This window comes from Daucus carota, chromosome 6, assembly GCF_001625215.2.
Source record: "Daucus carota subsp. sativus chromosome 6, DH1 v3.0, whole genome shotgun sequence".
Taxonomy (NCBI): Eukaryota; Viridiplantae; Streptophyta; class Magnoliopsida; order Apiales; family Apiaceae; genus Daucus; species Daucus carota.
In genome coordinates this window covers 25,957,592-25,984,716 of record NC_030386.2, presented here as the reverse complement: position 1 = coordinate 25,984,716, position 27,125 = coordinate 25,957,592, and the positions used below count along the sequence as shown (strand labels likewise).

The window sequence follows — 27,125 nt, the reverse complement described above, 5'->3', positions numbered from 1 at the left end:
ATGAGTTGTTCGCCAAGTGCTGCTGCAATGGGAAACAACGGTGAACTAGATGCTGAAAAAACCATTGAAGCTATGGAGAAAAGCTTTGAAAATCTGGAGTGCATAAATAGAGTGAACATAAACTCAATAAAAAAGTTAACCGATGAATATGATATACTCTCTCAATCTTATAATGAAGGTTATATGCTTTTTCGCGTTCACTTTTAAGTTTTTCATATAATTTATATTTTTCGCTGTATCATTTTACAACTTTGATAACAATTCTCGTCTTGGAATAATGCAGATTTCGAAAGGCTTACTTATAATGCTATAGAAGAGGTCAAGAAGCTGTCGGAGAACAATTATGCTGAAGAAAGTATAAGAAAATTGGCAGAAGATCGTAAGGTGTGTTATTTATCTAGTTTTGGTGAATAATTTTTGCTTGAGTTTCAAATTATTTCGTAACACCTGTGGTTGTGGATTCAAATTTTAGAAACATGAGGAGAACTTGGAAAGAAGAATATCTGAGATTCGAAAAGAACTTGATGCAGCAGAGGAAGAATCGCTTAAGCTACATAAACAAGCTTTGGATAGTATAAAGCAAATTAAAGAAAGCCAGGTGATAGAAGCTCTCAGCAAAATTAAGGACCTCGGTGAAATATTATCTGAAAGATCTGAACGAAACACTTAAACTGAAAGAAGGCAAAAGTACTGAGGCGCTAAATAAAGCTCGTAAGGCCTTATTGGAAGAGGTAAGTTTTCAGTATCTAGTTCCCATTGAAAAGTTTAAATCGTTCGATCTCTCTGTTGATTTTCAAATATAAGCTTGACTGTAATTACCAAGCTAATTGTTTTGCAGGCAATTTCTGACCGTTACAATTATAGATCTTTTAATTGCTACAACGTAGGAGAGCTGTATTTTATGCCATTCATGGATGCTATGCAGGAAAAGTATAATTGTGAAGAAAAAGAAGCATTTTATTTGGCTAGAGCAATTTACCAAGTTTGGGAGGAATACCTCCAAGATCCTAACTGGCACCCGCTAAAAGTAGTTCACGTTAATGGACAACCTAAGGTATGTTAATAATTTTCAATTTTTCACTCGTTTGTATAATTTTTTTATATTATTTTGTGTTTGATATTTTATATCGAGTTAATGCTATTTTCAGTATTTCATTAATTATTCATGCATCGAATTTCCTTTTTCATATTTTTATAATACTACTTTTAATAGACACCAAGCTGATTATACATTGAAAAATTTATAGCATCAGATATTTGTTATGTAATAATGGTTTTGTTTTTGTAGGAAATAATAGATGAGGACGATCCAAAGTTGAAAAACCTAAAGATTCAATATGGCGAATCGGTGCATGAAGCTGTGACCGAAGCTTTAACCGAGAGAATGCAGTACAACCCCGTAGAAAGACGCGCTGTAGAAGTTCTTTGGAACGGCAAACAGAATAGACCTGCTACGCTAGGTGAGGGAATTGGGAAACTAGTGCAACTACTGCAGGAGTGGGAGGAACGGTGTTTTCGGACAAGAAGGCACTAACAATATTTCATTATCATACATGATTTCATTTAGTTTTGTTTATTAACATCTTACAAAGACATTGTTATTTTAAAGTTAGGGACCTTTTGAGTGAGTTTAAAAGAAGTGACTTATTCCTTAAAATAAAGAAGTGGAGGAGAAGAAAAAATCTATAAGTTAAGACTTATAGATTATCAAAGTGTTTGGAAAATAAGTAAAAGTCGTGAAACAAAAGCTAGCATTCTCAACTTTTGTAAGTATTTCTAATTTTTTTACACAAATGTTACGAATAAGCTACTTGTGACTTATAGCCGAGAAGCTGGGCTTTTAAGCCCAGCCAAACAACCCCTTATATAACGGTATAAACTTATCAAAAGTACTTGCAAAAAATTATATGTTCAAAATTAGCATATGCTACACTCATCATTTGCCTATATTCTATAATATAATTAGAGGATTCTTTTTACTTGGTTATCAAATTTTTACTACAGATATAAATTTAACATGAAAATTTCTTTTTAATAGCACTTTTAAGCTGCTCTCTTAGTGCTGATTTATGGTAACGCTTGAACAACTGCTATGAAAGTAAGTGTTACGTAAGAGCATGTTCTTCAATAACGCTTCGTGATGTGTTATTGAACTACACAACGCTTACTCACATAGCAATTTTGTAAATGCTTTCTAAGTTTATAACAGTTTTACTTACTACTCTTTGACAACACTTGTTAAAGTGCTATGTATGGTATATATCTTTTCTTATATAGTAATTTTTAAACCGTTAGGAAAGTATATAAAAATTTAGATATCTTCTTCCTTAGAAGTTTTGAAACCGCTATGCAAGTAATTCATAAAAAAAAATTCACCAGATTACTGGAAACAAATATGCCAATAAAGGAACTAATCTTGTCAACTCCGATCAAACAAACCACAAAAGAAAATGGCTTGAACTCATAATATAAATTCCCAATCGATAATAAACTTTCATCAACACAAAAATGGAGTCTCTTTATAACAAGTAACCAACAACGATGAGTCTCTCTCACACACACACACACACATGTTTAGGTAGGTTTGGGTTGAAAAAATTGAAATTCATACGTACCCAACCCATTATAATCGGATCGAAAATAGGGTCTGTTTGAATCAGGTTGGTTGGTTTCGTCAACCGATACACTCCTAGATATATTTGCACAACCGACATTGTATGTCTATTCCAAGTACCTATAGTGTCGGTTAAATTAAGAACCGACGCTTTTGATATGAAAAAGTGTCGGTTCTCTGTACAAACACACTATAGGTGCGTTGTAAAAAGCATTTTTGTACTAGTGTAGATAAAATTGCTATATAAGTTAATGTAATGAAGCTAAAAAATAAAAGATAGAGACTGTGAGAATATGAAAAATAGGGATGCTTCTATCATTTTCTTCAAATTTTGAGGTCAATCACAATATGAATGATAGATCTATCTACTTATCTACTTATATATATAATAGCACAACAGGTACATTACAGGTATATGAGCAAATAAATTACGTAGCTCCGAAACTGCGCCTAACTCCGAACCTAACTTATCCTCATATATATAAAAATATGTTAATTATAAGACTCGAACCCAAGACCTCAAGCCTCCGTCCAGAGCAAATAAATTACCTAATTCTAAACCCTTGCCTAACTTCGAACCGAACTTATCCTCGTATATACCCGAGCCTAACTCCGAACCTAACTTATCGTCATATATATAAAAATATATATGTTAATTATAAGACTCGAACCCAAGACGCCTCCCTCTGGAGCAAATAAATTATCTAGCTCCGAACCCTTGCCTATCTCCGAACCGAACTTATCCTCATATATATAAAAATATGTTAATTATAAGACTCGAACCCAAGACTTAATCTCCAATACAAATACACCACTCAAACCACTTGAGCTACACAATCAATTAGTTTTTTATTCAAAAGCACACTAGTACAAAATAGACTTTTAGCTACGGTCGAATTAGGCCTTTAGCGTCGGTGTTTCAGCGTAGTATATGAACCCGACGCTATAGGTGGGCTCTATTGCGTCGGTTAAACACCCGACGCTTAAACTATACAGGCCACGGTTAATCGGCGATGCAATAGAGAGGTTAACCGACGCTTAAAGCCAGTTTTATGCGTCGTTCTGACGTAAAACCGACGCTAAAGGTGTGACCTAGAGCGTCGGGTAAGTGGAACGCCGTCGCTAAAAGTCATCCTTTAAGCGTCGGTTACTCAGAAAGGCGTTGCTTAAAGTCATGTTCGTTAGCCAGTTATATGTGTCGCTAGTCAAACAACCGTGGCCTAAAGATTGAACTTATAGCGTCGGTTGTCAAACTGCCGTGGCCTAAAGTTATTTTTTTTTAATTTTTTTTTCCGCTATTGAGCCATATTTATATTATATTATACATATATTAACGTTGCGCATCATTCATTCATATAAATAAACCCAACAACAAGTGCCCAAAGTCAATAGCAGTAAATTAAACTTAAATGGGAATTAATCAATGTACATTAAAAATTAAATGTATTACAACCTATGATTCTTCTTGTGAAATTACATGTCAAAACTAAATATTATGAAATCAATGTAGTTATAAGTCAGTTGCCTCCGTCTTCACTCTTTTCCTTACCGGTAAAAAGCTTAGTGGCCATTACAGTCCGTCAATTATCTGTATATATAAACAAGTAAATTAATAAGGAGTTCTATGTTTACAAACGAATACATATAATTTGTTATACATGATTATATAGTGGAGTGAAGAAAATATTTAATTAATGGAAGTTGTTTTCACACCTGATTAAAGACATTCAACTGTAAAAAACTCAGCCCACAGCTCCCGAACCTCATTGAGTTCCTTCTTTGAATACTTTCTTGAACCAAGGCCTAGGCCCTTGCAAATAGAAATGATGATAACATATTTAGACGAAATATCGAGTTTAATATTCCTAAAAGAATCATTAACTATATATTTTGTTCTTACCTCTTTCCAATTGGTATTAAGATTTTTTCAAGAAAGCAAGAATATTTCATGCATGTACTTCAAAACAAATAAATTCTGACTTTGTTTGCTCCAAAAGATACCATAGATGGATTTAACATATATCTGTAATCCTATTAGTATATCAGGTGTGACTATACTTGAAAGATTTCTTCATGTTCTTGGATCAAATTAAAGGGAAAGCTCAGTCAAAAAACTATAAAAAGAAATATTTACCTTAAATTCCTCACTTTCACGTCTCATTTTGTATGTTTCCCATTGCTCTCGGCTGATGAAATTATAAACTTCACATGGATCCTTTCCAGCTCGCAGGAAATTCCTTGTCAACTTACCCTTGAAATCCCGCCATTGCTTTGCTGCTTTCTCCAACACAATCTTCTTTCGTGAATCATCAAGCTTCCAATGATTCTGTAAATATTAACATTATAAAATGACCAAAAGCAGCCTTCTGAACATTTCTTATCTATGTGATTATAGATTTAGTGAAGACAGTAGCCAATTTATAGTGATGATTACATATGCAACATAGCTTTTAGCAAGTACTGGACACATATATATCAACATAACCTCACACACACACACACACACATTAGTTAATATATGCAAAAATATTAACATACCTTAATATCATCCCAAATTACATCTTTTAATCCTTGATTAATTGCATCCCAACTCTCCGAATTAATATCAACTTGAAACCGGACAACTGATCCTAGATAGATGGTGAAGTCTTTAAGCATGTCCCCACATGGCTGGCCATGTTCATCAAAATTAATAGTACACTCCAATTTCTGGTTTGCGATTCTTTTTTTCAGTTTTTTGCAAACCCCTGGTCTTTTTTCTGCTTACTAAACCAGAACCTGATGTGGCCTTATCTTCATCCATGGCTAATACCTGCAACAAAAAAGACACTAGGTAAAAGAAAACCCTGCAGCATAAACTTAGTATAAGCATAAACTAGAAATATGTATACGAACAACTAAGGAATGTCTTAGATACTTAAAAGTATAACTACTCATTATTAGCTGTTTACTTGTGTTGAGCCTGAATGTAAAAATGTAATATTCATGTAAGAAATATCATTTCTTGTCTTAAAACAAGATGAGAGCTGCTACTGCATTACGAGAACAAGATTCTTGTCTTAATTTTTCTTATCACTACAATCAGGGAGCTTCTCCTATACAAGGAACAGTAATGTTTAGTTGAGCTTTAGAATGAAGCTGTGCATTCAGAAGGATTAATTGTGATTATGTTGAACTCTATACTCATCGTTAATGTACAGTATATGCACATGTAATCCAGCCCTGGAAGTGCACATGTAAATATGTAATCCAGCCCTAAAACTGGAACCATACACATTAGCATAAGAATTATGTGCCTATTCTTTTTCTTTTACTCGACAGGGATAATGGCTAACAGATATCAACAGTCCTGTCAAAGACCTTTATATTGTCAGAAACTTCTATACAACTAATAAAGAAGCTCAGAAATAGAGCAAATAGCAATGGCAGAATAACATATACAAGGGTCCACTTGCAAACAACACGTGCAACTCGGCTTTAATTCTGTGAACTAGTATACACACAATTATACTTGGCACTGCTCTGAAATCGTCAATAATATTACAAACAAAGAAAATTGCACATAATTGAAAATTTCCACCTAACTAATAAATAGTTAAAAATCTATTAATTAAAGAAAGCATCAATTAATAATGGAGACTCCAGAGCAAGTTCAAATCTCCAAACAAATCCATAATCATTTGCTTCATACTCTCCAATCCTAGTAAATCAATTAATCATTCTGTGTAAAGTCCACTAATCTTTTTCTTTTCAATAAACTTCCAGAGCAAGTTCAAATCTCCAAACAAGGCAAATCAGACTCTCTTTCCCAGCAAATTCAATATCCACATTTTAACATCGAAAAACATATTAACACAAACATACCACAAAAACGAAAATTAGATGGAGGGGATACAAACAACTTACCAGGAACCCAACACTCAGAAAACCCAACACCGCAATCGGACACAACAACTACAATATTCAGAACAACGATTAGAACAGCCCGAACAGAGCCCTACCGCCAGCGAAAATCAGAGCCCGAACAGTGATTAGAACCCAATTGAAGAAAAATTTAGAATAGAGAACAGCGATTAGAACCCGAAGCTTAAACGTAGAACCCTAGCGACACCGAAATCACTCGAAGATGGAGAACCGGTTTTGGAAATCAGTGAGTAGTATACATTAAAACTAGAGTTAATTACAGTTTGTAACCCCTAGGATTGCTCCAAACGCACTTAAGATCCTGAACTATCAAACGTGACATAATGCACCCTGAACTTTACATTCTCGTGCAAGTTGTAACCCATAGTCACTATTCCATCCAAATATGCCGTTAACTTTAACTGTTTGAGAGGTAACAGTGTGTGTATTAGTTTCTAACAGCTACTTTACCTCTTGTGACCCCTCAAAAATTATGTATTATATTTTGAAATTATTTCTGAACACACACAACGATGTAAAAAAATTTAAAATAAGTTTAAAATATGTATCTAGATTTAGAATCTGAAAATTTATTATTATTTTTACATAAACGATGCAACTTATTTTAAAATTTTAAAATAAATACATATTTTAAAAATTATTTTAATAGTTTTTACATCGTTGTGTGTGTTCAGAAATAATTTCAAAATATAATACATAAATTTTGAGGAGTCACAGGGGGTAAAGTAGCTGTTAGAAACTAATATACACACTGTTACCTCTTAAACAGTTAAAGTTAACGGCATATTTGGACGGAATAGTTACTATGGGTTACAACTTGCAGAGGAATGTAAAGTTCAGGGTGCATTATGTCACGTTTGATAGTTCAGGATCTTAAGTGCGTTTGGAGCAATCCTAGGGGTTACAAACTGTAATTAACTCTTAAAACTATTGTATTTATATTCTTTTCAATATCTTATTTATTTGAGATAAATTATTATTTCAGCTAAGTCTCATATATTGTTTAAATGATAGATTAATATCTATAAATTAATTATTTACGTAAATAGATTTAAAATTGAAAAAGAATCTGAATTATTTAGATTACTTTTTATTTTAAACTTATGAGTTCAGAATTCAACGTGTAACTAAATTTTTTTTAAAAGAAAATTATATATATAAGAATAGTGAGAAAGACATCATATTTGATGTTAGAAAATATATCTAAATGATGTAATTTTGATGATATATGAACTTGAAATATTGTAACTTGTGATATGAAGGTGAATTTAGGGAAATTCTATATTGTTAATCAAAAGTCAACCAAATAATAATAAAACGTGTTTACGAGACCTACTAAAAAGAATTGAGTTATAAATTTTACTTGGTTAAAATAAAATAACACATAGAAATAAGTTATATATATTAAAGTCTTAAAACAATAATTTTAATATGTCATCCATCAATATAAGTTAAATAAAATGATTCGAACTACAATTAAATTAATTAATCTTTTACAAATTAAACTAATAAAATATACTTAATTATGAACCGGATAATCCGACGCGATACAGTGAAAACTAATATCTTATTAAACGGGACTAGAACAAGACTACAGTATCGAAGACCTGATTTGCTCTTTAACAATTGAACATGATATGTTACATTGCTCACCCCTGAGAAATACGAGTATCAAAATATTTAAAAATATGAGTTTGCACAAAGCTAAAAAAGTAACTACACGACTAATTAAACGAAATATTTCATGTTTTTATGAACTTCATGGGTCCTAACTCGTATCTACTCTATGTTTGCTATTTGAAATTCCGGAAAATCATTTTGAGATCTGGTTTATAATAATTACATGACAAATCATTAAAAATCTTAATCAACAAGCTCAGAAAACTAATGATAAAAAATTAAAATTTTATAACGAGACAATATTATAACATACTGTATCAAAGTAACAATCATCTAATATTTTAAATTAACAATAAAAATCTAAAATATTGAAGTACTATATAATTGATATGGAAATTAAAAAGATAAGCCACATCATGAACAAGTTTTCATCAAAATCATGGTTATATAAGATGAAATAATTTAATAATTTTCAACAATAAATTACAGATACTTTTAATGAGGTATGATATATTTAAAATTTAAAAGTTTCAATATTAATTTCAAATATAATTTTGAACATGTTGATAATATAGTAGTGGCTCTATATCTTAACGAATTTTAATATAAGAAAATCAGGCCAAATATAGTTTTTGATCCATAATTTTTTTAAAATATAGTACTTATTACTATCAATGATTGCAAACATTACGTTTTATATTTACATATATATTGTCAAAGAATAAAACGTAATAATTATACTCGAAACAATATGATTACACATCGATATTATTTAAAACACAACTGAAACTAGAGGCCCGTGCCTCGCACGGGCTTTTATGCTAGTTTATATCATGTTCTTTGAGTTCTAGTTAGATTGGTGGATCTCTGACATGATCTTTATATAAAATGCTGATATAAACAATGTATGATCTTAAATAACAACAAATTCTATATTTTCTAATTTCATTGTTGAATTAGCCTAGAGGAAGACAATTTTCATTTTTTCACTCCTGTCCAAAGAGTTGAAAAATATTCTTCTTCCCATCCTTAAAATTTGAAAATTAAAGAAATTAAACCATCAAAACTGGACCTTAATTGATGAGGGAGGTGGGGTCCAGCTTGCAATTCAGATTCTGGGGGTTCTCATGTTTTTTCATATTAATTATTTAAATTTATATAAGTATCAATTCAATAGTAATCATATAAATATCTAAGTTAATTTACTAAAAAAATTATCCAAATTGTTTATCAATTTAACTAAATTGAAATTCAAATAAAATTGGCAGGTACCGAGTACCGGTCCCTGGCATAGCCAGGGACATTGTTAAGTAATTGCTGCAGGTTTTCTGTCGTTGGATGAATATCTAGCGGTTAGGATTATAATATTTTTTTGATGCGTCTTGCGCTTTTAAATCGCTAGACGGGGACTCGTCCATCATGTTTTAAGCGTGGAATGGGTCATCTTCCCCGTCCAACAGTTAATAACAGGACGTATTGGAAATTTGTTATAATCCTGGCTAATTAACCAGATATTCATCCAACGACAGTAGGTTATATAAGATGTACTCGAATGCTGGACCAGACCCATAAGATATACACATGGAGCTAGATATTCATCCAACGACAATATGTTATATAAGATGTACTCGAATGCTGGACCAGGACCCATAAGATACACCTGGCATAAGTTTTTAACGGGGGTATATTGAATTGAAATTTTAAAAATATTTTTTACATTCATGACATTCGAGGGTCTTCGATTGGGATTGTTTGAAATCCATTAAAATTTTGGGGTATTCAATTGGGATTATTACATTATGCTACAAAATCTGATGGTATTCAATTAGGATTCTAAATTATGCTTTAAAATCCGATGATATTTAATTGGGATCGTTTAAAATCCATTGAAAGATGGTATTCAAATGCTAATGGATTTTTTTGAATTTCATAAAATGATGGATTTTGTTGGATTCTTCGGTATATTTTAAGTTTTTTGAAATTCCACCAAAATCCATGAGATTTTGAAGCATTGTGCTTAAATCCTATTAACTATGCGACATTTTATCAAGAATCCGAACAAAATCAAAATAACATACAATCCATTTAAATCCATAGACTAAAAACAATCCATTAAAATCCCAATCGAATACATCCCGTAAATATAGGAAAGCTGGAATCTTAGGGGGTGTATTCGATTGGGGATTTAAAGGATTTTTTTTTCATTCATGAAATATGAGGTATTCGATTAAAATCCATTAAAATCTTGGAGTATTCGATTGGGATTTTAAAGTATGCTACCAAATCTGGTGGTATTCAATTAAGATTTTAAATTATGCTTAAAAATCCGATAGTATTCAATTAAGATTGTTTAAAATCCATTAACATCTGATGGCATTCAAATGCTGATGGATTTTTTTGGATTTTATAAAATGATGGATTTTGTGGGACGGTGTCTTTTAAGTTTTTTGAAATCCCACCAAAATCTATGTGATTTTGAAGTATTGTGCTTTATTCCTAAAAAAATCTTATCAACTCTGTGACATTTTATTAGGAATCCACGCAAAATCAAAATCACATGCACTCTATTATAATCCATTGATGAAAAAATAATCCATTGAAATCCCAATCGAATACTAATCATTTGTTGGTAACTTGATTTTGTCCGTGATGAATCTTATAGCTTTTATATATTTTATAGACAGTATTCTTAAAGTTATTACTATAATATTTTTGATAAATTGAATTTTGGATATTATTTAAGTATTTTCATATTCGGCAGGATTCATGAAATTTTATGGGGACAAGTATTCATTGGACAGCTGCTATGCTAGGGAATAATTAAAAGTATATTTTGTGCAGAATCTTCTTTTTATATCATATATTCTTTTAATATTCTATTTGAGATGGAACCTAGAGGTACTATATAAAGATTGACCAACTAGCACCGGTTATCGCAGCAATACATACATAAGAAGCACTGTATTTTGGTTCAGTATTGTTGTTTTTTTCGCTTTAACAATTTTTTTAGTTTCAAGTAATTCTTTAGTTTCAGTCCTATCTTCTATGTTTCTTGTCTCTTATATATATATATACTCCGATTCAAGTATATATGAGTATTTGTTTGGTTGTAATTTTCTCAATTCTTTTTTAACCTTTGCACAGTAATAGTTAATGTTTGTGATATACCATTAAAGATCTGAGATTTTCAGTTGTGTCTCCTTAAGTTCTACTGATTAGTGGTTATTTGAATACCAGTAACTATATTTTGTTTTCGTTTGTTTTGAAAGTTACTGGTGCAATGAGTTCTTCGCCAAGTGCTGCTGAGATGGGAAACAACGGTGAACTAGATGTGGAAAAAACCATTGAAGCTATGGAGAAAAGCTTCGAAAATCTGGAGTGCATAAATAGGGTGAACATAAACTCCATAAAAAAGTTAACTGATGAATATGATATACTCTCTCAATCTTACAATGAAGGTTATATGCTTTTTGCGTTCACTTTTTAAGCTTTTCATGTAATTTATATTTTTCACGGTATCATTTTACTTCTTTGATAACAATTCTGGTCTTGGAATAATGCAGATTTCGAAACGCTTACTTATAATGCTATAGAAGAGGTCAAGAAGCTGTCAGAGAACAAATATGCTGAAGAAAGTATAAGAAAATTGGCAGAAGATCATAAGGTGTGTTATCTATTTAGTCAGGCCCGACTCAATTAAAAAAAAGGCCTTGTGCTAAATTCAAATATGGGCCGTTTTATTAATAAAATGCACACCACATAAACTTATTTTATTTTAAATTAATTTAGAATTTAAAACAAGAGAAACATTTAATAAATCATGTACATGGTTGAGCCGTATTTATTTTTTATGTTAAATATATTAATTTATTTAACACGAAAAATAAATAATAGTTATAATATATAATTTGTGATAAGAATAAAAATTATATATTAATTATTCACTAAATATATTTAGCAAATCAATACAAGAGGCTCAAAAAATATTTTAATAAATAATACTTAAATTTATAATAATATACTAACATAAGAAAAATACCAAAAGCCAAAAATTAATTTAATAAATAATTAAATTTAAGATAAAATACTAGCATTTGAATATAATATCGGTTTATATAATAATAATAATAATAATAATAATAATAATAATAATGGCGATCAACTAACCATCAAAAACATACATAATTAAAGAATTTTAATTAACATATAATAAAAAATAAAGTTAATTATATATATGTACATATATAATATAACATGGACTTGAAAATTTTGGGGCCCCCTGAGACGGAGGAGTCTGGATCCTCTGTCTCCTTAATGTGTCTCTTTCTATGTCTCTTCTTTCTTATTGGCCAGTTTATTTACATCCCACGTGATCCTCTATCTCTTTTTTGCTTTACTTTTTATACATCAATTTTTATATTCTCAGTCATGTTGTTTTGTTGCATAAAATATTAGCTCTATGATGTACAGTTTATATTTTATCAAAAAAATTTGTATTAGTTGCTTCTCTAAAAAATGTATGGGTGAATTTCCTTTTATACCAATAAATTTGCTTTACAAAAAAATTCATTATATAGAATTTAGTTTTAGTAGATTAAATATTATATAAGAAAACATTTCAATATTTTGATATAATTTTAGTCATAAATAAAGTATATTTTTGCTTTCTAATTTAATCATATTATAAATATGTTTTCAAAAATTTAATTAATTGTTTAATATAGAAAATATAATAGTATAAATTACTTTTTGATATTATATTTATGTCATATAAAAGAATTTGGTTGATTATGTACTATATAAAAAATATTTTAATAATTCTAAGAACCTTATATAGATTTGAAAAAGTTTAACAGTGAAAGACTATCCGAGAAAAAATTAAAGAGAAACTATATATCACGTGCTCAAGGTAAAAAACTGACCAATAAAAAAGAAGGGATATACAAAACTGACCAATAAAAAAGATGAGATATATAAGGAGACACATAGAGGAGACAGAGGATCCGGACTAGAGACGGAGAGGGTCTTGTACATGTTATTCACCGGCCCTGTATTTAGTTTTGGTGGATAATTGTTGTTCGAGTCTCAAATTATTTCGTAACACCTGTGGTTGTGGATTCAAATTTTAGAAACATGAGGAGAACTTGGAAAGAAGAATATCTGATATTCGAAAAGAACTTGATGCAGCAGAGCAAGAATCGTCTAAGCTACATAACCAAGCTTTAGATAGTATAAAGCAAATTAAAGAAAGCCAGGTGATAGAAGCTCTTGGCAAAATTAAGGACCTAGGTGAAGATTGTTACTATCTAAAAGATCTAAATGAAACTCTGAAACTGAAAGAAGGCAAAAGTATGGAGGCGCTGAATAAAGCTCATAAGGCCATATTGGAAGACGTAAGTTTTCAGTATCTAGTTGCCATTGAAAAGTTTAAATCGTTTGATCTCTCTGTTGATTTTCAAAAATAAGCTTGACTAATGTGATTGCCAAGCTAATTGTTTTGCAGGCAATTGTTGACCCTCACAGTGGTAGATCTTTTAATCGCTATATGGGTGAGCTGTTTTTTGCGCCATTTAGGGATGCTATGCGGAAAAAGTATAATTGTGGAGAAAAAGAAGCATTTTATTTGGCTAGACCAATTTACCAAGTTTGGGAGAAATACCTTCAAGATCCTGATTGGCGCCCGTTAAAAGTAGTTCATGTTGACGGACAACCAAAGGTGTGCTATTAATTTTCAATTTTTCACTTGCTTGTATAATTATATTATTTTGTGTTTGATATTTTATATCGAGTTAATGCTATTTTTAGTATTTCGTTAATTATTCATGCATCGAATTTCCTTTTTCATATTTTATAATATTATAATACTCAACTTTTGATAGACACCAAGCTGATTATGCAGTGAAAAGTGTATAGCATCATCAGGTGTTTGTTTATGTAATAATGGTTTTGTTTCTGTAGGAAATAATAGATGAGGACGATCCAAAGTTGAAAAACTTAAAGATTGAATATGGCGAATCGGTGCATGAAGCTGTGACCGAAGCTTTAACCGAGAGAATGCAGTACAATCCCGTAGAAAGACGCGGTGTAGAATTTCTTTGGGACCACGAGGAGAATAGACGTGCTACAGTAGGTGAGGCAGTTGCGCATATAGTGCAACTACTGCAAGATTATTGGGAAGAAGAATGATGTTTTTGTCCAAGAAGGCCATAACAATTCATATATCTACGTGAGTTCATTTAGTTTTGTTGAACATCTTACAAAGACATTGTTATGCCTTATCAAAGTACTTTTACAAAAAATTATATGTTCAACATTAGCATCTGCTACACTCATCATTTGCCTATATTCTCTAATATAATTAGAGGATTCTTTTTACTTGGTTATCAAATCTTTACTATAGATATAAATTTAACATGAGTATTTCTTTTTAACCCATATAAATTATAGCTTAATTTCTCAAACAAAAATTATCTTTTTTTTTATCAAGGAGAAAAGTAGCTCTCATAATTAAATATGAAACATATTTGCAAGTTTATACGTAATATCATTTAGAACATGATGAATTGATTAGATAATGGCATGTCTTTAAGTTAGTACAATCCTGCAATACCAGGTCCTATATAACTTTTAGATGTTCATAGAGTGTTTAGGCATCCATGATGTAGATTTGGAAAGCTATGCTGTAGTGTTTAATTGTTGAGAGGAGGATAATTTTATATCTCAGTAATATGCAAAGAATAGGCAGCAACTTGAGGGTTCTGAATTGAGTCGTCTAGGTTTGATTAGAAGTAATTGAAGAAAGTCTGCTCTGAGTTGAATATTTGCCAGGTTTAACAAATTTAAATTTTAGTTCATTGAATTTCGTATATGTTTATATATATATATATATATGCTGCTTTTTTTTCTTTTTTTAACAAATTATGTATATGATAATAGTTTTTATTTCTAAAATTTATGATAATATCTTTTTAAATGAATAAACACTACGTTAATACTACCATGTGATTATTTTTAGGCATACGCATGCTTAGATTTAAAATTTGATTAAATATGTATTAATTCATGACGGGTATAAGTCTTAACTGATCACACTTAATAAAAGATATTTGGAGTACTAACTCAATTTAATTTGCAAGAATTTTCTATATTGACATAGCAGTCTGAAAGAGAGTTTGTATATTAGAATTATGATACCAATAATGTGAATTCATCCAAATATTACATTTTTAATATATATTCAAACTCATAACAGTATTCAAAAACGTTTTATTAAATTATGGGGAGTAGTTGATTTAATTCAAGTACTGTTTCAAACTACAACTACTTCTATATTATCTCATATCTATATGAGGTGATTTTGTGAACGATTTAGTTGTTTTAATCTCATATAATTATGTTTTCAATTTGAGTTAAACGAATCTTTAAAGTTTTTTGATCTTTAACTCAAACTAGCCGTTGTATACTTGCGTATATAATTAGCTTTTTAAAGAGAAAAATAATAACGGTTTGATACAAAGTTTTTATCACTTTTATGATTTGCCTAAGATCCCAAAGTCTCTAGAGCCGGTCCTAGTCGGTTCAACTTGGTATGTCTTATTATAAGAAAAAGAAAGAAAGCGTGGAGGATTGTTTACCATATGAGATGTACTACCCCTGTCTAGGGGTGTACACTCGTTGGTTAACCCGACCAACCTGATCCAATCCGATCTCTTTTCATATGTTCTAAACTGAATTTTGTTAAATCACAATGTATTTGGATTGAAAAACAATAACTGCAGTACCACTATCGAGTAATGACGAGGGTTTAAGCGACCTGTCAGTTTTGACCATTTGAACCGACTAACTACATCCTAAACTGACCATTTTTGACGGTCGGAAATGCTTCCTTTCCCTATAGTGAATGTTATACACGACAAAATAGAGTAATACTTGCAATGTACTGATTATAAGATACAGCACAAGCAATAAGAGAAAGTATAGAAAGGAGTCCAGAAACGTAGAAGCAGAAACGGCAGAAACCAAAACAGAGTTTGTCAGCTCTTTATTGATGGAGATTGGAGAGCACCAGTAAACAGAATACCGCGCCACGGAACAGATCATTATCCATATGGTTTCCATGCTTAGACCTTTATTGATGATGCTATTTTAGATCCTTTTACATGTCCTCTACAATCTCCAACAATACAGAGAGCTAGCTCGCTAACTGGTAGTTTCGATTTTTTCTTCTTTATTTATAGATGACTCCTTTCAACTCTTTGTCTGTTTGGTTTGCATCTTTTGTAATCTTCTTTCTCCCATTTGTCACCGGCATGTGATTCGACATCATTCACCAGATCGACCAACCCAACATGGTGCCACCTTGTTACACAAAAATGTGAATTCATTTTTTTCTGTTTTTTATGTACTATAGCAAGTATAAAATATGATCAAAGTTATTATTAATTGTACCATTGGTCTAAAAGGTTGATGCATGGTTCAGTCCTTGCATTCTTCATTTCGTCCTTATATTTTACCTTTTCAACTTACTTCATCAATATCATTAGTTGAATTGATTGATAAAACAGCTGTAGTACCCACATAATTCATCTTTATTTAAATTGATCAGCAAAATCCATTAATACTAAAAATTAATGTATAACAAATTAGTAATCTTTAGATTAATTTTTGTTCTCTCTCCATAAGAAGTTTTCTAAAGATCAATACTGCTATTTGTAATTTTTAGTTTAATTTTTCCTCCCTCCCTCCCTCCCTCCCAACCAACCAACCAAAATAAGATTGTAGATTTTTCTTCTTTACAAACGAAAATCCAAATCTCTTCCTAAAAAAATAAATAGAGCCTTTGTGTGTTTACTTTTATGCTAGTCGGTAGTTTATTGATATTTCTATCATATTTTCAATCCGTGATATAAATGTGTGTGAGAGTGCATGTGACTAAGATAAATCATCATGCTAACACGCGGAATTCAAATTTGCTTTGATTCTTAGAAACTTAACAAATTGTATACACTTCAAATAATACACTTTAAATATTGAATTATAAATGGGTTAAATATCGCATTTATGATTGAAGTGCATACTAGATTTGTTAATTTGACATAATTCCCTCGAATGTAAAAATTATAATACAAAGTCCTATGAGAACCTGAATCTAACACTCAAAAACCTCCAAAGAAAATCAAAACACTAACTCACCTTATCCTAAACTCTAATTTCTTAATCAGTCTATATCTAACTCAAATTTCTCAGAACACACATCTCAGTGCAAGAAAAACGCTAATTTCAACCCGAAGTTATTTTGGATTAGAATAGTTTTCAATTTCATCATTATATACGAGTCGAAATTAGCAAAATCAGGGGGATTTACTCCATATTCGCTAATTTTATACTGCCGGAATTTATATTAGACAAACACCAAACGTTCAATAAATAACTGTGTGAACATAATGTCCCTCCTTTTACAAAACAACTTATTTAGAAATTAAAGATCCCTCACAATTTTACTTCTATATAACACCCCGAGAAAATATGCACCACTCTATTCATCTTTCACAGTTAAACACAGAAATTCTGAGAATTATACTTGGTTAATAAGAGAATCAAAAGATATAGCTACAACATATAATTGGTTCTGAAACTCTGCTCTGTCCACTACAGATGGAGTACAAAAGAAACATCACAGATTCACAATGCTAACTTAATCACTATAATCAATATCAGGATCAGGAATAGGGAGTGTAGAACTTGTGGACCTCGGTGGCGCGGACATCCTAAGCGTCGGCCTTATGGCAGCTGCCACCGTCCTTCTAGCTAATCGCCTATTACGCATTAGCTCTGTAGTATTGTCGTAAACTTTGCAACGGCACAAAGGACACGTATTCTCTCCACCAAGCCATTCCACAATACAATTTTCATGAAACATGTGAGTACACCTGAGTAAACAGACTTTCTTGTCGACATCGAGTTCATCCAAACAAATTGAACAGACTTCTTTCTCTACACGCTTTAACAGAGTAGTACTTTTTGCTTTGAGTAACTTGATGAATTTTTGTGCTGAGTTGGTTTTGTTGGCAGAATTAGAAAAATAAAGGATGCTCATTATTGCAACAGATATTCAGAGAACTAGAGTACGTAATAGCTGGGATTGAGGATATATTTATAGATACGGGTTCATGTTTCTACTTGGATTAGGATTTACCGTTAAATTGTTTTACATACTTCACCCCCAAGTTTATGTTATAATTTAGTTAACTTAAGTTAGCTATTAATTTAAATGACTAAAATAGTTATTTTTTATATTGTTTAAATATAAAATGAACTTAAATTAAATATGAAATAAGTAATATTTGATTAATAATTTTATAAACAATTTCATGGAATTTTTTAAAAAATGATATTGAGTGTAACATTTTCTGAATTAAAAAAATAAATAATTACCAATTTAATATGATACACATAAAAAGCATTTAAATAAACATTGCATATACCTGTTAAATAATTTTAAAGTAATGAATTTAACTAGTATGACAAATATGTTTAGATGTATAATTGAAACTAAATCCAATTTTATAAAATAACTTAAAATCATCAAAATCACCACAATAAAACTATTATTATATATCACAAAACCAGACCCTCTTGTGTCCCTCAACTCCTACAACCACCAAAGACGTGAATATACGACATTTATGATTTAAAAAAAATCCAGTCATAATCAAACTTAGACACCTACAATAGTATCTCCGATCAACTTCAACCACACCTATAGACCACTTCCAACAGCCACCATGAAACATCGAGATCCATGAAAATTCATGATAGTTATCACTAGTCATCACCTTCGCTGCCACTAGTTATACCGTTTTTTACTATAATACAAATCTTATTATAATTGCTAACAAAAATAAAAAAGAATTTAAATCACATTGAAAAATAGTATATATGATTGTAAATTTATCATTAAGAAATGAAAGAAAAATAAAATGAAATCAAATTTCAAAAAAGCTCACGAATTAACAACATTACAAGAAAAACAGCTTCAGACAACACCTGTGAGACAACGCTCATATGAAAAAGTGTTGCCCAGAGTTAAAACAACACTTTAACTCTCAGGGTGAACCACAACACTCTAAGCTCGTGATGTTCCCTCATTTTGTAAGAGTAGCCATTTTAACATTTTGTATCTTCCTTGTAGATAGAATTAAAGGCTTATAATTTGACTATGGGATTAGGAAAAACTTATGATATCTTGTTATATATATAGTAAGTGTTGAAACTGTATATATGATGGAAAAAAGAAATTAAATCAATAGAAGAAACATATGATGTAGACACATCAGTACCGACTTTCTAAAATAAAAATCTCATATAGAAATACTCTCATTAAGATGTAATTTTGAGAGAGACGGGCGCTGATATACACAAATGAACTTTACCTTCAGTAAGAAAAGCTGTTTTTCTCCGTCATTGACAATGGGCTGAGGAATAGGTTACGCCTGAATTTATTCATGAGGAATGATTAGGTTGAGTACTGAAGTGTTGCAGAATGCAGAGGAATATGCCATCAGATTGGAATCAAAGAATAAAATGAAAATGCCGGCATTTTCTTGTCGCCAGACACTCAATTTAGACCAAATCCATTTAGGATGAAGTATTGAAGTAGGTCTGCCCAACAATAAATTTTAGCCAGCAACTCAATGTACTTTCTTATACCAAAAAGGCACAGAAGTTGATTAAAAACAGGTAGATCTTTGTAAGCAAAATTTAGCATAAATTTGACCTGCAAAAACAGGAAGTCGCAAGTAGAATCTGCCCCTTCAAGATTCTAAATTCTCTCTTTTCTCTGTAAAAGAAATATACTAATGATATGTGAATATATTTCTTTTACAAGTAGATTTGCTCTGTCCATTAAAGATTAAGACAACATAGTACATAGAAAAATTGTTTTTTAACAATTCCAAATCATTCAACTATATATCACGACTAGGTGCACAAGATAGACATAATATATCAGACATGCATAGAGTTAAACTCTGGTGCATAAAAAGAAACAGAATATGAATATCACATTCTAAAATTAATCATGTTGAAGGTTGCGCGCACAGACATCCTGGGCACCGTCGACCTGTTTCTTGTTTGCTGAGCATTGACAACCAAAGGATCTTCATTATTGTATAATTTGCAGCGGCACAAAGGGCACGTGTTCTTCCGACGAAGCCATTGAACGATGCAATTTTCATGAAACATGTGATTGCAGCTGACTAAGCAAACTTTTTGGTTAACACCAAAGTCCTCCAAGCAAACTGGACAAACGTCTTGTGCAACCCGTTTTAAAAGAGCTGAGGTACTCCTCTTAATTTTAAGCGACTTGATGAATATTTCAGAGTTAGTTTTCTTGGAAGAGGCAGCAGAAGAACTAAGAGTAGCCATGAAAGATAACTCCTGGAAAGAATGAATACTGGACGTAAATAGAAATGGTGAGAGAAATGAATATGTACTGTACTGGGAGACTCATATAACTAATGCAAAAAAACCTTGTACTTGGCCAACAAGTTTTGTTTCAATTCAGGTAAGCTATTTTTTTCTCAGTGTGCAATAGATTGAGTAGAGATTATATACCTATGCTATTTATCAGGTCTACCCAAATTAAATTTTAACTTCTTTTATTTAAAATTTGTAGTCCAGTTTAAATTGTTATGTATATATTCTGATATATATCGAATTTATACCTAAATTACTACTTTAATTATTTAATTTGAATTAAATGTGTTCTAATCTATGGTAAGAAGATCTGTTTCCATTCAGGTAAGCTATGTTTTCTCAGTGTGAATTAGTTTAGGTAACATGTTGTGCATTATTTTGCATTTTTCAATTCAATTCATGGTTATTTTAAGATATTGTGATATTTCCATAAACTGAGTTTTTTATATGTATTTACCTAACTGTTTGAGAGTAATTTATAAGAGGTATTAATTGTTGATGGGATCCGAAAAATCACCCTAATTTCTCCCTAAAATTAGGGTACTATATCTTGAAGATATGCATGAAAGAAGCTACATGGCCTTTGAAATGATAAAGCAAATGCAGAGGTTACTTTTCCTTCATATATTCATGTTCAAGTGTTGCAAAAATGTTTGACAGTTTAGACAAAATAGACTTCTTTAAGTAATTGAGATTATGACACACATAAAGATTTAATATAATAACTAAGACTTTACAAAAAAAATTGAAAAAGATTTTGCATTTTAAATTTGTTGAAAGCGTGGAAGATTGCCATTTAGATCTTAGATAATGTTGGGATTTCTAATCAACACATCCAAAAATATTTTGCATAACATTGTATAGAGTTTGTTTGCCTGCAATGATGTGATCGAAGCAGGCAAACAAACTCTATACATTGTATAGAGTCACTGAAATATATTATCTTCAAAATATTATGTTTGATCTCAATATTTTTGGTACTGAATGTGTTATTTGATGTTTTTTTTTTAATGTTGATATGTGGTAAAATTTGAATTGATTTGTGGGAGGTTTTAATAGGTTGATTATTTATTGATAGTGATTTGGGATAGTTGTTAAGAACATGATAGTGATTTGGGATAGTTGTTAAGAATGTGTATGATTTTTGTCAACATAATACCTATGCGTATCATATAGCAAAATTCTAATAAAATAATTTCCTCAATTAGCTTTGTTTTCAGCACCTATATGTATCATATTATGAGACTGCACTGAAAAAAATAAACATAAAAATTTAATAGAATTTTATGGCCCTAAAGTCACCTTAGATGATTGTCTAAGTTTATTCAATACAAGGATTAAGGCTATTTTGGTAAAAAAAACTGGGGTGAATTCAATTATTACAAAAATGCTTTTCAAATTTATATACACAAAATTTATATACACAAAATTACATATGAATTTAGATAACTTATCAACAGTCAACTAACAATCCTTTCATCAATTCAATAATCTATTTCGTAAAAAAAATTGACTACACAAAAAATAAGAGAAAGATTAAAGGTCCCCGGAATTGAAATGGACATATACATGTTCAAAATTAAAATTTAAACTTACTTATAAAAATTAAATTTTGAACAAGAATGTAAGTTTGAAATATGAACAAAAATCGATTATAAAAATTACCCATATATAAATTTAAAAATTAACACAAATATGTCAAAAATTGAAAAACATATGCCGTGATATACACATACAAGTTCAAACATACATGGATATACACACATACATGATTTATACATACATAAAGAAGTTAAAATTGTTGATATGAATCATAATAACCATAAATTATACATAGCAACATTCAAATTGCAACATACATACATACATACATCAAGATGGAGTTCAAGAACTTACCTCAAAATGTAAGAATTCAGTTGATTTAGGAGTAGATCAAGTATTGTGATTTGATTTTTTTTCGTTTGTGAAAGTAAGTACATTTTTAGATCTAGAAATGAGAGTATTTACATATACATAATAATATTTAATTTATTTAAGTTTATTTTTGGAATATAAAACATATAAAATCTGGTTTTATTATATTGTGTGTCTCTTAGTATTAAAGAGCATAAGCCTTTTCTTCCTACTTCAATTCTTGGTCATTGATTTAAATTTTTGTAGGTGAGAGATGATTGTCTTTATCTTACCTGTTATAAGTACCGTAGAAACATAAATGTTACTCTTTTTAATAATTGTGTATTGAAAGAGAAAATGAAAAAGATATGACCGTTACCTCCTCAATGAGGGTCCTACGTAGAAATATATGAGTGTTACTATTTAAAAAACGGTAAGACTCTTAAGTCATATATGAGGGTCCTACAAAAAAAATACTAGTATTTTACATACATTACATGACATCAAAAATAATAACTATACCTACATAAATTCAGAGTTAAATTTAAGTGGGGCCATTATAATATACTGAAAATCCTTTCGCATACACAACCAATCACACATAGTGTATATAAATGGGATAATAAAATAGGGGATACTATGTAGATTTTGTGAAATACTTTTTAAAAATTAAAGTATAATTAAGTTACGAACATAGCATTTACGAAAATGTGCAAGCATTTTGCAATTATGACCTATATAATGCTTATAGAGTGATGAAACTGAACAACATATTAACAAAACTGAATGCAAAATTTTTGAATAATTATTAAGATAAATTATTAAAACTCGGCTCATATTATTAATATCAAATACATCATGTGCAATGGAAGCAAATCAATTACATGACAAGTCAAGAAGCCGAGCAAGCATGGGATTGAGTGGAATCTTATTATATATAAGCCTCTTTTATTCATATATCCGATGTGCAATCATAGGATGGATTGAGTGGAAACTACTTTCGATAAATATGTCAATCCTAGATTAAGGAGATCAGGAATCAAGATAGTGAAAGGCGAAAGAAGATTCAAGTCAGATTGTCGTAAATGGAACATATCTTGCAAAACTCAAGACATGTTTAACCTCATTATCCACGTAAAGGCATTACTGAAATGGAGTCATTAATCTAATGTTATTTTTTATTAATTTATTACGCAGAAAAAGGCATTACTGAAATGGAGTCATTAATCTAATATTACTTTTTATTAATTTACATTAGCGGCCGTTGTACAAAATTATTACATGATAAAAGAATTTTTATAACTATATAAAATAAAATTTCCTTATCATTTTTTGTTATATAGCAGATCACTTTTATTACATTTTTCTTGTTACATATTAATATATTTCTTTATAAAATTTATGTTGTATAATTATTTGATAGTGACACAATTATAATTTATCATGATCATATTTATTGATCGAGAGAAATTATCCTTTTTTTAGACAAAATCTATATAAGATAAATGAACAATGTAACTAGATTTTTTATTCCCTTTATTCCCTTTAGTATAACTAGATCTTTTATTCCCTTTATATGATGTAATAAATAATTAAATGCTTGGTGTATCAAATTTTATATTTATTCGGTAATTTGTTTTATAAATTCGTTACAAATAATAAATTTTTTAAACTAAAAATTATCAAAACAAGTACAAATAACATTCAAAACTAGAAAAGCAAGAAAACAAATTAGAAAGTGTGAATTTTGTACTCCAAAAATTATTATTTTAAAACGGAAGGGTAAATTATTTCTTTTTTCCTTGAAATGAGAAATGATGATCAGGAGCTGACCAGATGCAAAGTTAATTTTGCTCAGCAGTATATAGGCAAAGTATGAGATCCTAAATTATTTTTAAAATTCTTTGGTATATTTATTTACCCTATGCACCATTAATCTTCATGGGCTCTAACTTCGTTAACAATTGCCACTCTTGCTGGTTAAAATTTCAGCAAACTGCTCTGTTTCTAGTCAAACATCAGAGAGCAACCAAAATCATGTACTAATCATATGAGGAACTGTTGGAAGTTTGTCATTTTGAGCACCAATTTGAGTGAGGCTCGGCTACGTGCTCGTGGCGGGTTATGCTTGGATTATGTTCTCCTCCGAGAGAGCTTTCCAATGCATGTTTATTCACTCAAAACGACTAAGGAATGGATGAGTTGTGATGATCCAAAGTTGCTTCCTTGGTAGTGGAAAATTAGAAAAGAGAGCAAGTATCCCACATAGAAAAGAATATGGGCCTTTAATGGGTTTATATAGTAGAACACTCTTGTAGTGTTTAACTTGTGTTAGTATGTTATGCTCCACCACCTACGTGCGCGCAGGGGGGTGCAAATTGTGGGATTTCGAGGGGAGTTTCGTGGCTTCGCAAGCCTCGAGCTTTTCCGCGTGTGCGACCTGCGGACACGAATGCAGCAAAATCTGGGCCCGAAGAATTACGGACTAGTTTTGCTGAATTTAATTTTCCACTGGGCTTGGGCTCAATTAAATTGACAGAAATTAATTCCGATTTGATTTCGGATTAATTGTTTGGTTTTAAATTAATTCGATTTGATTTCGGATTTAATTTATAACCGCGTAAATTAATTAAACGCGTTTTAATTAATTGAGAAGCGTAGCGCACAAGCCTTGCATCGCCTATATATATTCATTATAGCTTAGGGTTTTAGACATACGAAAAATACACAGCCTCTCGCACCCAAAACCCTAGCCGCGTCGGTGATAGTTTCAGTTCTTGTTCTTGTTCGTAGAAGGTGCTTACTGCATCGTTTCAATCCGTTTTATCCTGGGAGGCGATCGTTCATCACATACGGTGAGGGCGAAATACGCTTTAAGGAGACAGTTACGCACTGGACTCGGATTTCCGTTCATATATCCTTCGTTCTGTTTGTCTCCTTACGCCTACTGTTTTGTCACACACACACAAACGCACGTTTTGTATTGTTGGTTTTTGCACAGATTGTATAACAATCTTAAAGCGTAATCCCGTTCTGTTTTACATCTGTGGTTGATCTGATTTGGTTTGTTTGCGTGTTGATTCACAGTATAATGGAGAATGTTAACAATGCTATCCCCACGAGCGGTACGGCTGTTGATCCCAACGCACTGGTTAATCCAGATGGGGGTCAGACGCAGCAGTCGCAGGCTAACCCCAACGCACTGGTTAATCCAGATGGGGGTGTGCCATCTGGTTCTGGACCTACGCCTGCGGGCTCTGCTTCTGGACCTACACCTGCGGGCTTCGGCTTCGGGACTACGCCTCCGGGCTACGGTTCTGGGACTACGCCTCCGGGCTATGGTCCTGCGGGACAGATGACCTTTGGTCAGTTCAGTGTTCCACTTACACACTGTCCGGCAGGACATGTTCCTCAGCCGAATGGGACTGCTGTGCCTGTTGCGCCCTTTGCGCCAGCTGTGCCTCATGTGCCTACTTCTCACGCTGAAAGGCCAGAAAAGTTCAACGGAACGAACTTCAAACAGTGGCAGCAGAAGATGTTGTTCTACCTGACCACACTGAATTTGTCTCGCTATCTGAGAGAAGAGACACCTATGCTCACTGCTGAGAGCGATACGCAGGCGGTGTTTGCCGTTGATGCATGGAAGCACTCCGACTATATTTGTCGGAACTATGTGCTTAATGGTTTGACTGGCCCGCTGTATGATGTGTACAGTTCGAAGATAACATCTAAGGACTTATGGGAATCACTTGACCGTAAGTATAAAACCGAAGATGCCGGTGCCAAGAAGTGGATTGTTGGACGCTTTCTTGACTACAAGATGGTGGATTCCAAGACTGTTGACAGTCAGGTGCAAGAGTTGCAGCTGATTATTCATGAGATGCATGCCGAGCGGATGGGTCTCACAGAATCTTTCCAAGTTGCTGCTGTAATAGAAAAGCTGCCTCCTGGATGGAAAGATTTCCAGAACTACCTTAAGCATAAGCGAAAGGAGATGACTATGGAGGATCTGATTGTTAGACTTCGCATTGAAGAAAATAACAGGGGATCTGGAAAGAAGCATATTGCCGGTGAAAAGGCAAATATGGTGGAGCATGCTCAAAGCTCCAAATCCAAGAAGACCAGTTCCGGGAAAGGGGCTAAACTGGCACCCAAAGGAGGAGTTTCGAAGCCTTCGAAGTTCCAAGGAAAGTGCTTCAACTGTGACAAAGTTGGTCATAGGTCTGCTGACTGTAGGAAGCCTAAGAAGACCAAGAAGAAAGAAGCAAACATGGTTGATGATATCTCCAAGGAGATAGGTGATATAGACCTCTGTGCTACGGTCTCTGAGGTGAACCTGGTTGGATCTAATCCGCGAGAATGGTGGATTGATACAGGAGCATCTAGGCATATTTGCTCCGACAAGGCGACTTTCTCTAGCCTTGTAGCTTCTGATGCTGGTGAGAAGCTCTACATGGGAAACTCTGCGACTTCTACCATTGAAGGGGAAGGCACGGTGATTCTGAAGATGACCTCTGGGAAGAATCTGACTTTGAAGAATGTACTTTATGTGCCTGATATTCGCAAGAACCTTGTGTCCGGTTCTTTGTTGAGTAAA

The 27,125-nt window shown here is 31.9% G+C and overlaps 3 protein-coding genes across 6 annotated transcripts in view; 2 read left to right on the top strand and 1 right to left on the bottom strand.

The window, feature by feature from the left end:
- LOC108226146 (protein INVOLVED IN DE NOVO 2-like) lies at positions 1-1,534 on the top strand. The gene is made up of 5 exons (XM_064080157.1): positions 1-178; positions 284-384; positions 473-598; positions 839-1,054; positions 1,289-1,534. Exons 1-5 carry the CDS (start codon positions 1-3, stop codon positions 1,532-1,534), a joined length of 867 nt encoding a protein of 288 aa, XP_063936227.1.
- A 2,456-nt stretch (positions 1,535-3,990) lies between these two features.
- LOC108226610 (uncharacterized) lies at positions 3,991-6,825 on the bottom strand. Its single transcript, XM_017401597.2, has 5 exons — positions 6,521-6,825; positions 5,153-5,426; positions 4,749-4,940; positions 4,328-4,424; positions 3,991-4,202 (listed from the first exon to the last, which is right to left on the bottom strand). The coding sequence occupies exons 2-4, from the start codon at positions 5,270-5,272 to the stop codon at positions 4,332-4,334; spliced, it is 405 nt and encodes a 134-aa protein (XP_017257086.1). The 5' UTR covers positions 5,273-5,426; positions 6,521-6,825; the 3' UTR covers positions 3,991-4,202; positions 4,328-4,331.
- A 6,805-nt stretch (positions 6,826-13,630) lies between these two features.
- The window catches only part of LOC135147325 (factor of DNA methylation 3-like), a 34,680-nt gene continuing 21,185 nt past the window's right edge, over positions 13,631-27,125 (top strand). The window contains exons 1-3 of one of the 4 annotated variants that reach the window (XR_010284786.1): positions 13,631-13,874; positions 14,117-14,384; positions 16,109-16,364. Coding sequence is in view for 2 of the 4 variants with exons in the window: in XM_064080388.1 (XP_063936458.1) it covers positions 13,704-13,874; positions 14,117-14,344 (399 nt within the window). In the remaining 2 variants the exon portion in view is untranslated. Of the gene's footprint in view, positions 13,875-14,116; positions 14,385-16,108; positions 16,621-27,125 lie in introns of those variants that run through there. The other 3 variants (XR_010284784.1, XM_064080387.1, XM_064080388.1) reach the window with 3 other exon arrangements.